Source organism: Lytechinus variegatus, chromosome 13 (assembly GCF_018143015.1).
Source record: "Lytechinus variegatus isolate NC3 chromosome 13, Lvar_3.0, whole genome shotgun sequence".
In the NCBI taxonomy this organism is placed as follows: Eukaryota; Metazoa; Echinodermata; class Echinoidea; order Temnopleuroida; family Toxopneustidae; genus Lytechinus; species Lytechinus variegatus.
Genome location: NC_054752.1, coordinates 9,703,436 through 9,716,549, shown reverse-complemented (window position 1 = coordinate 9,716,549; position 13,114 = coordinate 9,703,436). Strand labels below are relative to the sequence as shown.

General features: G+C 35.7%; 1 protein-coding gene across 2 annotated transcripts in view; it reads right to left on the bottom strand.

Moving 5' to 3' along the window:
- Positions 1–13,114, bottom strand: part of LOC121426366 (UPF0538 protein C2orf76 homolog) — a 43,464-nt gene that overhangs the window by 20,175 nt on the left and 10,175 nt on the right. The window contains exons 4-5 of one of the 2 annotated variants that reach the window (XR_005971599.1): positions 3,333–3,414; positions 1,197–1,329 (exon numbers count right to left, since the gene is read on the bottom strand). Coding sequence is in view for 1 of the 2 variants with exons in the window: in XM_041622647.1 (XP_041478581.1) it covers positions 1,253–1,329; positions 3,333–3,414 (159 nt within the window). In the remaining variant the exon portion in view is untranslated. Of the gene's footprint in view, positions 1–1,112; positions 1,330–3,332; positions 3,415–13,114 lie in introns of those variants that run through there. The other variant, XM_041622647.1, reaches the window with a different exon arrangement.

Sequence of the window (13,114 nt, the reverse complement as noted above, 5' to 3'; positions counted from 1 at the left end):
TGCCCATGATGTGACAAAAAAAAGAGAATTCAAAATCTGTTTCTGAAACACAATTCAACAGAATTGAAACGAATCATACATGACAATCAATTTCTACATCCAATAAAACAAATTACCACAAACCTCTGCTTACACAAAGGAAAAAAAAATCATGGTTTAATAACAGTCGACCTTGCCGTTCGAAATAAACCGAATATTTTAAGACAAGTCTGGGCGATTGCGACAGATAGTAATGCATGCACTTTCGTTGACTACCGCCTCCACAAATTGATGAAGTAGAAAATTCAATGGATACATGCATTAAATGAACTTTAAGGCCTTAGCAACCTAACGTCTCTTCGAATTTAAAGACCAATAAATGTGAGAGTATTGAGAGCTGATATGTCTGCGATCTGGAGAAGGGATTTTCCCTTCTGCTGTCAATATTGTGTTTGCATTCAATAACGTTTGAAAACATCTGGAACAAGGGTAATGGAGCTGCAACATGAGATGCCTGACACATACAAACTCTGTTCAGACTCGGGATTAAAACCTAAAGAAATCACGATATTCAAGGAGAGCATCACCTTGCTGACATATTAACAATGAGCAATACATCAAGCATTTCTTTTCACGTGTATGATTATATATAAAATCAACACATTTTCTTTAGCTGCTAGCAAATTTTTTTTTCCAACCTCTGACTTGCATTTTATCAAATCATTTCCATTTTGTCTGCCCTTATTCTTATTTTTGTTGTATGATATTCATGATTGTATTTTTTCTTGCTTCATATTTTATTTCAATTAAATAATTAAACTAAAAAAAGAGATCTGTTAAATACATACTGTAGCAAATTAGTTGCAGGTATTACTTTGTATGTATTTTATCATGAACAATTTGTATGAGATAATAAATCACAAGAAGCCTACGATACAAATAATAAAAGAATAAATAAATGAAATGAAATATAGATATCAAATATATAGAAGCAGAGCTGCCAACCTGAAAAGGAACATTTCAGTATTTTTGAAGCTGAAAATCAGTATTTTGGTGAGGAAATCAGTATTTTCAAGAAATACCATAGGACCACACATACAACTGAAACTATAGAAATCAGTATTTTACATGAAACTATCAGTATTCTCACTTTTCAGTACTAAATACTGAAAATCAGTACTTCTTGGCAGCTCTGTAATAAGAAGCAAAAAACTTACTTTTGTATAGAATCTCTTCTCACAAGATATTTGTACAGATATCAAGGAAACTATCGTCACCAAACTGTAGTGCTATCAAGTTTGTACTCCTCATAATCTTTGAGATTGAAGAAGGACAATTCTGTCTCATTCTCTGCAAAGAAAATAAAGACATACAAATATACTCAACAATAAGACAACAAAATAAAGCACACTATAAAAAATATTGGGCAAAAATGCTCCACGAGGGTAATTATGTGTCCAACATTGGGCATTTCTTTTGGGCATTTTCATTTATCCAATGTGATGAAAATTTTGCCCATTCTAAAGTAATTGCTGCTTATTTTTAACCTTACTAGACAATATGCTTCCCGCATTGGGTAAAATACTGCCCCAAATTGGTTGGACACATAATAATTACCCTCGTGCTGGTTAAAATTTTACCCAATATTTCAACAGTGTACCAGGTATCCTGCTGGTTTCATAGCAAAAAAACAAAAACCCCAGAACCACAACAAACAAACAAACAAACAAAACAAAGCAAAATGTAAAAAGACATAACATAATACTCCTGAAAGAAAATATCCACAGGCAAGTTCATACTAATACTATCCAAAATCACAAATAAAATTACAGCGTTTTTTCCTACTTTGATATGAATTTGAAAAACCACATGTCAAACAGTCCAAAGTTGAATCGAGTGGAATTTACATCACAAAATAAAATACAGCAAATAATCAATATACATATCAAAATCAAAATTTGAAATATAAGAAACCACACTGATGAGTATTAATGGAATTTTATATGGAGAAAAAAAGTATACTGGTATTAAAGAGATTGCAGTTTATTTCAACAGGTGAATAATATAAATTTAAAAGACTGGAGAGACTTTAATACAATTATTTAGTGGTAAATCTGAAATTTGAATTAAAATGAAATATTTTAGTGCTACAGTATTTTACGTCAAGAATTTGGAGGGGAAGGGATACATCGAATGGATACAAGGATGGAAAATTATTAAAAACCTGATAACAATATGCCGGTTAAACAAAATAAAACATTAAAATATTTTTTTGAGTACATACATGTAGCAAATTATAAGATATCTTTTATAAGAGGCAAGTAGAAAGTAGATCTTTAGCTATACGATTGCAAGAGTTTTTTGCTGACTCATAATCATATATAAATTTTATCTGGATCTGGCAGGAATGAAGCATTCATTCCTATTATCATGCCACCCCGAGAGGATTTTAAGCCTTTAATCCTCTGGTTGCTAGCTTACAAGCATTTATGTTTTGTAATAAAATTACTACTACATTTATTTACTACTACCATCAACCACTACCATCACCCACCACCACCACCATAAACACTACAACCACACTCACTGCCACCACACTCACTACCACCACACCATAAACACCACCACCACCAACACCACCACTACCATCACATTCACCACCACCATCACCACCACCACCACCACCACCACCATCACCACCACCACCATCACCACCGCCACCATCACCACCACCATAATCACCACTACAACCAACAACAATAACACTATCACTACCACATCCACCACCAACACCACGAAAACCATCACATCCACCACCACCACAATCAACACCATCACCAACACTTCCAACACAATCACTACCATCACCACTACCACCATACCACAAACACCACCACCAACAACACCACTACGTGTACCATCACATTCACCACCACCATCTCCACCACTACCACTACCATCACCACCACCGCCATCACCACCACCACAATCAACACCATCACCAACACTACCAACACAATCACTACCATCACCACTACCACCATACCACAAATACCACCACCACCAACAACACCACTACCATCACATTCACCACCACTACCACCACCATCACCACCACCACCACCACCACCATCACCACCACCACCACCACCATCACCACCACCACCATCACCACCACCGCCATCACCACCATCACCACCATAATCACCACTACCACCAACAACAATAACACTATCACTACCACATCCAGCACCAAAACCATGACAATCATCAGATCCACCACCACCACCTTGAACACCATAACCACCACCACCACCATTTAGCAACAGGAAAAACAATATTGAGATTATTACCTATGTTGCATGCCCTAAGAGTTTGGTTTGGTTTCAGCATAAGCTTGTCATCATCTCCTTTATTAATAACAGGATCACTTGTCTGCAAAATGCGATAAAAAAATCAAACATTATTAACTTTTTAAGTGAATGTTAAAAAAGGAACTCATCATGATTCCTTGTTGGTAACATACAGACTCAAACATCTTCTGTACATATGAAAAACTATAGGTTGCACACCAATAATGAAATAAAAAAGAAAAGAAAAATGATGTGGAGTTTATTTCATGCATGAGGTAAATTTGAATGCCAAGCATATCTGTACCTACAAAATAACAATAACAAACAAAACATACTCATTTATTAATTTACAATTTGATATGACGATAATGATAACATTCCCAGTTTAGCCACTTCAGTAATAGAAAACTGTTCTAGCAGCATACCCTGCATAACATAACATGTTATTGTGATACTTATTCAATGCTGAGCATATAGCAAGAAGGCAAATGGTCCCATTTTTTTTTGTGTGTGTCTTGGCTGGGTATTGAATCCACAACCTGCTGCTAATGAGGCAAGCACTCTACCAGTCTAGTGTATTCTATTGATTTAAGTTTGAAAAAAAAATGAACAAAAAATCCATATTTCATTTCATTGTTTGGAATAGAAATTTGAAATAGAAATGCTCTGAAAATGTATTTTTGCTAGATGGACTGTGGGCCCAGCACTCACTGTGCAGATTGACATTGTTCTATCTCTTCTATACAAACCATCTCGATTCCTAAACTACTCATACCTGGCCAGTTTCCTGACCCATAATTACCGTGTTTACACAGTGACAGTAAAATTGCCGTGTTGAGCACGGCTCGCGTGTCGAACCCCCGAGCCGTGCTCAACACGGCAATTTTATGCTGTGTAAACGCGATCAGTGTGATCCGCGAGCCGTGTCGAACACGGCTTTTTTGATCCGCCAAAATCGTAGGTTTCAACCCGCGAGCCGAGTCAGACTCGGCAATTTTTTCGTGTGTAAACAGAAAGCCGTGTCGAACTCTCTTGACCAGGTCACTGCGCGCGCTTTCACTTTTGGCATTGTTGTTGTTCGCACAGACAAGATTCGATTCGATTTAATTTGCGACGTCATAATTCTTCTTCCGTTCGAGATCCGCGAGCCGTGTTGAACTCGCCTTTTTATATGTACGTATAAACGCGATCTCTGATCCCTTCTTCGCAGTGTTCAACCCGGCTCGCGGATTCAACACCCGAAGCCGAGTCAATGTGTAAACACGGTAAATGCTAGGGTAGTCTGGTAATATAGACCTACTTGAATGATAATATGCTAATTACAATGTAACTACTCTACATTTATACCGCAATAATTATGTTACCAATTAGCAAACGATTATTTTTCCTCTCAAAACATTTTAGTTTCTCTATACAAATATAATTATAGGTCAATTTATTCTCTGTAGTGTAAGCGGATATCTGGAATCGTATATCTTAAGGCTATATATTTATAACACACAGCCAATGAGAGACCACACACGGTTCACTCCCCCTTTAAATTGTTGAATGCCAAATAAAGTAGCAGCGGCTAACATCTCTTTGTCTGACACGGCCGGGGCTTGAACTCTCGGTTGCGAGACGGATGCTCTACCATCCGAGCCAATACAACGGTTGGCTCATTTCATTTCGTTGTCATTGTTTTGTCCATAGACTCGTTCATTGTATTCATTCTGTATAAAGCTTCTAGCATCTGAAAGGTGTAAATAAGTCTAATATGAAACAGAAGGTCACCCAGTTTTTTCCCATTGCAATCATAATGCTATGACTCATGTAATATTATTCTGCCAACATATAGACACTGTTCTCACTACGTTCCTAAAACTAGTCTAGTGGAAACTAGTTTAACACGTAGTGAAAACGGTCGAAGTGGTCTTAGAAGCGATCTTCCAAACCAGTTCAGAAGACAACCTCGCGATGTAGTTTTCAAGATCGCTTTGCCTCGTTAAACTGGTTTTAGCGTGAGGACACAACCGTTCTTCGGGAAGCGATCTTTGCACATTTTTGAGCGTGCTACTCCACATGACTGGTGTAGAATGCCAATGCTGCAGGTTTGAATTTCGCGCGAAACGTGTCATCCCACTGAGAGAGTTTCCATAGCAACAAGATCGCTTTACGTGAAGTGATTTTGAAAATCCCTTTCATGTGATCAAGTGGGAATGCTAGCAAAGTGATCTTCCAAACTGGTGTCCTGAATCGGTTTCTAGTAAATTAGTTTTAGAAGCGTTTAATGAAAACGGACTCTTATTTTCCCAAGCAGCATAAATACACATTGCCTTTCTGCCATCAACTGAAAAAAAAGGATAAAGTCCGTATTAGGATGAGTGTCTGAGTGAATATTGAGAAATGGGTCCCATTTCATGAAGAATTGTTAAAATAACAAATGAACAGTTTTTATAAGAAATCTATTATCAGCCAATCAGATTAAAGGATTTCAGCAGATTTTAACTGTTATTGCAAATTTTATTATCATATTAACTTTTATGTATGGACCTCAGATATAATACTAGGTTGCTATGAAAGAAATAGCCACAATTTGTTGCCGAATCCACATATACCGTGTTTACACAGTGACACGGCTCGGGGGTTCAACACGCGAGCCGTGCTCAACACGGCAATTTTATGCTGTGTAAACGTGATCAGTGTGATCCGCGAGCCGTGTCGAACACGGCTTTTTTGATCCGCCAAAATCGTAGGTTTCAACCCGCGAGCCGAGTCAGATTCGGCAATTTTTTCGTGTGTAAACAGAAAGCCGTGTCAAACTCTCTTGACCAGGTCACTGCGCGCGCTTTCACTTTTGGCATTGTTGTTGTTCGCACGGACAAGATTCGATTCCGGCGGTGAATTTCCCGCGTTTAATTTGCGACGTCATAATTCTTCTGTTCGAGATCCGCGAGCCGTGTTGAACTCGCCTTTTTTATATGTATGTATAACGCGATCTCTGATCCCTTCTTCGCAGTGTTCAACCCGGCTCGCGGATTCAACACCCGAGCCGAGTCAATGTGTAAACACGGTAATAGTGGCACACCCGACCGTTGATGCGCGTAATCACTTTTCGAGATAAACACAAAAAAAGTTTTTACATTTTCAACTGCCCGTTGCTTTATGATTGTGAAGTTTAACAGAATGAAGAATGCACATACCAAGAGCATATTAAAAATGTATTGAATGAACATCAAATCTTGACATAGCAGTGATTCAAACACAAGTGACGTCTTGTGCATAGAAACAGCGCGCACCTGCGTGCCGGTTCGTGCATTTTTTACAAAGGATTTTGAGGCTAGTGTCACTTTTTCACTTTAATCAACTCATTAAGTAGAGAGAATTGGGTTCTAAATATCGGTAAAACGATAGACCATAGCTTGAGAATACTAAACCTGAAAGAAACTTAAAATTAACTTTTCATGTGATTTTGTGACGTTGTGCTACTTCGTGGATTAAGCGACAAATTAATGAAAATAGAGTCATAAAATATAAAGGTTTCTACCCTGTTGCATTAAATTTATTAACATAAGAAATTCTATAATTTTACCTGTAAAAATTTGAGTACGTTATCTAAGCCTGTCACTCAAACAACTATTTGTTAAAGGGGAATAAAACCTTTGGAACAAATAGGCTTGTGTAGAAACAGAAAAATCAAAGAATAAGAATAAAGAAAGTTTGAGAAAAATCGGACAAATAATGAGAAAGTTATGAGCATTTGAATATTGCAATCACTAATGCTATGGAGATCCTCCTATTGGCAATGCGACAAGGATGCGTGATGTCACTGATGAACAACTTTCCCTTTGGTGGACTATAAAATACCCTCAAAATGTCTCTTTGCTTTTTCTTATGATGATACAAACTCTTTATCCATGATGTATTCTTAAAAAATATGTATTATATACATGCCCTCATGTAGAAAGAACACATGATCTATGGATAGATGTGATAAAAGAGGCAATTCAAGTGAAATATATACTAAAGTAATGGGGGAGAGTTGTTCACCAGTGACATCACACATCTTTGTCGCATTGCCAATTTGCTGTCTCCAAAGCATTGATTGCAATATTCAGATGCACATAACTTTCTCATTATTTGTCTGATTTTTCTCAAACTTTCGTTGATCTGTTTCTTTGATTTTTCTGTTTTCACACAAGCTATCTTGTTTCAATGGTTTCATTCTCCTTTAAACTCTTGTTTAATATTGACAAGTTTTAAATATTAATCATATCGTTTAAAAGTTTAAACAATAGTAGTTAGTAGAGTGACAGGCTTAAAATTTTAAATATTTTTTTAATAGCATAGGCTGACTACGTCTTGAGGATCTAATTAATTCTCAGCATAAGAACATAGGCCTATTTGCAAAAAATGTGTACATGTATGGAGTTGGAGAACAGTGAATTCATGGTGAAATTGTAAGTATGTCAAATATATGCAACAAGTGCACAATGGAAATGACCGACAACAGCCATTCTATGCAGCTTCATACCAAGAGCTGGAATTATCAAATCCAGCTCATGAAAACACAATCAACCCATAAATAAGTAATTAGTATTTCCTGAGAATAACCTTTCACCTTCAAATAATCATAATTGGTATAACTGTTAATCCCTAAATGACATCTGTCATAAAAAAAGCAAATGGGGCGGGAGGGGGGGGGTGCAACTTAGGCTTATAAAATGAGCTTATGTGCAGTATGGACAGTTAATGTGTGTACATATACACTCTCATTATAAATGTATATAAAATTCTCAAAAAAACCTGTGACGTATATATTGTAATAATTTTTCCATTGCAATTGATGGAAGTGTTTATTTTCATGTAGGCCCTATACAATGTATATGAAATTTAATTGGTATGGTGTCGAGAATCTGTTCATTTGACGGTCAATCGGATCGAGGTCGCCCTATCCACTAGCCCATCTCTGTGGTCTAGTGGTTAAGGCATCCGCGTTTCAAGCTTGGGGGCCTGAGTTCGAATCCCGGCAGAGACATTTTTTTGGCTTCACCAATTTTTCCAAAAGGGCAGGTAGCTCTGGGGAACCTTGATTTAAGCTACGCCTTCCACTGTTCGCTTCATTTATTTCTTTGAATTCTTTCACAATATTATGACATGTTTGTATTCCATCATCCTTTATCTAATTTTTTTTTCTCCAGGTGACCAAACACCACAAACATTCTGCCTTAATGGGCATCCAATAATACCCTTTAAAAGAACTATTGCTAATTTGTATATTGGCTTGTTTTTTATGCTTTGTGTTTGTTTATACATGTATATAACTTGATTTTGTATATTTTTAATTTTAAATGAACTTCATTCAATTCAATTCAATTCAAAATTGTTTGTCAATCATGCCAGTAGGCCTACCAAAGCAATGCTGTTCCACATGAGTCACAATTAAAAATAATTGAAATGACTTAAACAAAAACATGAATGCACGTGAAATATTTCTCCATAATCATTACCACAAGTGAATTTGAAAAGAAACAGAAGTGAAAACTGTTTTAAGTGCCGCAAATTAAAACTGAAAATGTCCAGTATATGTCACACGATAGCCACATGAGAAATGGCTGATAAAAACTATGATCAATATCAATGAGTGAGTTTGATAAAAGAGAGAGAATTCTTTTTTTTACAACAAAATATTGTTATATAAAGAACTGATTAAAAGATTCAAATTACACAACAGCTGGCTTATTAACAGGTAAAGTAGGTCATACATGTCATATATGGTTTTTATCCAATTCGTCTAATGCCAATTAGACCAATTGCCAACTTGTCTACTATCATTTGGTCTACCATCAGTTCGTCCACTCACCACATGGTCTACTTTCATTTAGTTTAATGCAATTCTGTCTAACAGTTGGTCCAATAGCCATTTAGTCCATATATACCATTTGGTCTAATTGGACAAAGTGTTAAATTGTGCAAAATGAATGAAAATGAAATGGATATTAGACCAACTGGTTACGAGACAAAATGGTGATTAGACAAGGTGATGATTGGACTAAATGGTTTTAGACGAAATGCTGATGGACGGAATGGCATTAGACTAATTTGCAATTTACCATCATACATCTCTTACATGTATGATTTTCATAATGAAAGAGAATTGTTATTGTTTATCAAATTTTTACCCTGACAAAAAATTTATTATAAAAAATAGCAGAAAAATAGAAAATATTGGTGATTGATGTGTGACTTCATATGCGAGCAGCTTGCCATGTATCATAAGTGAAAAAATCAATGAAATGCCATTTTGTAAAAAAAATGAAAATGGGTTTTATTGTACCTTCATTAAATAAACAGAGTAGCTGACAAATTATATCTTAAGGCGTCCGCACACCTTACGATTAGTCTGCGACTCAATTTTGGAATAAAATGTAGTAGAATTTGATGCTAATATTGAGACTCGAAATATCTTACTGAGCAATGTTCGAAATCTTTGTACGAAATCTATGTTCAAATCTGTGACTATGCTGTCATCCTTCTTAGAATAAAAGCAAATTTAATATCTAGTCGTAATGACGTCATAGCAGTTGTAACATTGACAACGATTTGAAACTAATTTGGCCTTTACTCGAAAATAAAGGCTTGCACTCTTTCAAAATGGTTATATTAGTATTCTTTCAATCGATTTTAACCACAAATGAAATATGTTCCATTCACATTTTCAGAAAATTAGCAAAATGCGATTTGTTCCAAAATCGGATCGCGAACAGTCGTAAGGTGTGCGGTGGCCTTTAGTCATCATGAACCATGAAAGAATGGAAAATTATGCACTTTATATTACATATCATATGGGGGCAGCTGAGCTTCTCATATTTGATGTCACAAATCAATAACTTAAAATTCTAATAACTTTCTTAATCTTTATACAGTGCGTATCAAAAAAAATTTACACTTTGAAAAAGCCCTGGGAATTAAAAAATATACAACATGTGGGTAATTTTTTCACATATAATCTTGGGTTTGGGTCTCATCTATCCAATGAAAGTAAAAGTTTTGTCAGAATGTTACACTTGAGTGAGCACTGTCCATTTTTGTAAAGCTAGCAGAAATCAGTTTGTGCAGAAATTCTCGTTTTCACGCTGTGTTAAGGGGAAACAGTGAAATCAAACTTACCCTGCAAAACATTTCTCATACATTTCCCTTGCACATTTAGTCAGTTGAAATAAGATGGATACATTCAAGCATTTTGTAACGATTTTGCCACCCAAATTGAAATTTCAACACTTAGTAAGCACAACCTTTACCCTTTTTTGTGCCAGCTGGATCTGAGGACATAACTGAATATGAACAAAAGTTTATATCAGACATCTCCAGCATTATTTCACTAAATTTTTATCATTGAAAGTGGGTTTACATTTCATTTTTCATTTAATACTTGTTTCTCCAGACTTTTCCTAAGCTTGCCAACGATTAACAAAATGAAAATCAAGCTTAAGCCATTCCATGTAAATCACAGCTCAGTATAAAGCAAATATCGTCACGATGGCCTCGGTATGTGGGGGAGAGGGGTGGGGTGAAATGCTCTCTTCGAAGCGTTTTGGGCAAGGAAACAAGTCAAAAAAGGTAAAAGATATCTTCAAATCAATTCTAATAGCTGAATTATACATGTTCTTCATGATTAAGATCTACTTTTATTCGCATAACTATTTCAAAGTTCTGCGCAAATCATTTTTCACTAACTTTTCAAAAGTAAGTGGTGCTCACTCAAGCGGAAATATTTTTCGACATTTATATCGTCATTTGATTAAATGGATCTGTACCAATGTTAAAATGTGGAAAAATCTTCAGGACATTACAAATGTATAATTTTATTGGATTTTTTCAAAGTGTAAACTTTTTTTTGATACGCACTGTATAATGGATTTTTCTCAAACCTTCACCAATATTTTCTGTTTTTTCTGGTATTTTTACTAACAAACTTTTTGTTAGGACTTCCCCTTTCAAAGGCAAAAATAGTCCAATATCACAAAGGTGTATTACGAGCTACATAATGGTTTCAGCATCTAAATGTAAATTGAATGTACAATTTTTAATGAGTTCACTGCTTATTCAAATAATAAACATGTGCAAATGAAATTATAAACAGGGTTCTCAATTTCTCAAACCAATGTTACAAGTGTAAATTTAGTGCCATCTGACAATAGTGCGCATTTGTAATTGGACCCTTTTTTTGTATGTTGATTTAAAAGCATAATGTTTCAAATAGTTTCATTATATGATTTCAAAATTAATTTGGGAGATTCTAAAGTTCACTGAAATGTAAACGATGTACTTATCTACATATAAACCCCTCAAAAAAAAAAGATTGGAAATCTGAGTTTGGCCATTAATTTCTCACACTGCCAATTTTACACAATGCATATTTGATATCATTCAAAAGATATTTAATTCTCCTTAAAATTATACCATGCTTGTTACGATCAAGCCATCAAGTAATAAAGAGCAGGATTCAAAAGTGTTGGATGAAGTCTGAATTGAAAAGCTGCAAAACGAGCAGAAATAGTATTGAAGGGTCAATAAAGAACTTGATTCTTTTGTCCGTGTCACTAGAGATGAAAATCCATTCAAATCAAGCCCCTGCTTAGAGCTTCATTTTTTACATTTTGTTGTGTTTTATGTAGTGATAGTTCTGTGAAATAACATGGTTTGAGTCGTGGTTTGGAATACCCATGCATGTTTGTTTGTTTGTTATGTGTTTGCTTGTGCAGATCGAGGTGCCTTGTGTTTGATTCCATGTTAATGTTAAGGTGCATGAAAACAAATGAAACTGATGAGAAACTCACTCATCACCACGGAAAAAAAGAACAGTGACTTTCAATATTGTGTCATTTTGCAACTTTTGAATGTTTACCTTGCCCCACATTTCAAGGCACTGCACCTCCATGTGAACCATAATCATATCATGTAGGGTATCGTTTTCAAGAAAATTAAATGATCTATTCATTGGTATCAATCACATATTAATATTCATTAAAACCGAGGAGGGATAGTCGATCAAAGTCAGATTTCCAAACTTTTTTTGAGGAGTTTATTTTGTCTTGCACAGAATTGCGATAAATCTTTGTAGTGTGAATTGAAGGCAGGCTCATCAACATGCACCCTGCAAAATATGTGATGGAGGAAGGTCACCGTAATTGGGTCATTCTATTTTTCCATGGTACCAAAGCAGAGAAACACGTTGTGAACTTGTAACTAATGCCCTTATACATGACTATATCGCCAGCCAACAGGTGCATATGATAACCTGAAGACAAATATGCTTCAAAATAGACTTCCGCCCCCCCAACAAGACTTCCTCAAAGTAAAAAAAGGGTTTTCAGAATGATGAATATTTTCTAATGAGACCCATTTTGGGGAGTAAAACTATTAGAATTACTGTTTTTCTTTAAAAAAACCCCATGGAATTGCTGGTTTTGATAGTTACATGTACTACAGTATTACCAAAAAATGGCAGATCTAGGATTGGCCGGGGGGGGGGGGGAATTTTTCAAAAAACAAAAACATGTAACCTCCCAAAAAACAACAACTTGTCAACACTTAAATGGGATCATTTTCCCATCATTTCTTTTGACAAGAAAAAAAAGGGTCCTACATTTATGTGTGTGTGTGTGTGGGGGGGGGGGTTGCTTGCCTTTGAAATGTTTTACAAAAAATAGACACCTTTTTTCACCCTTATCATAATGAGCATCATTATGATTGCTGACATCATCATCAAACGTAAATTAGCAAGAGAAATTTTAAATTGA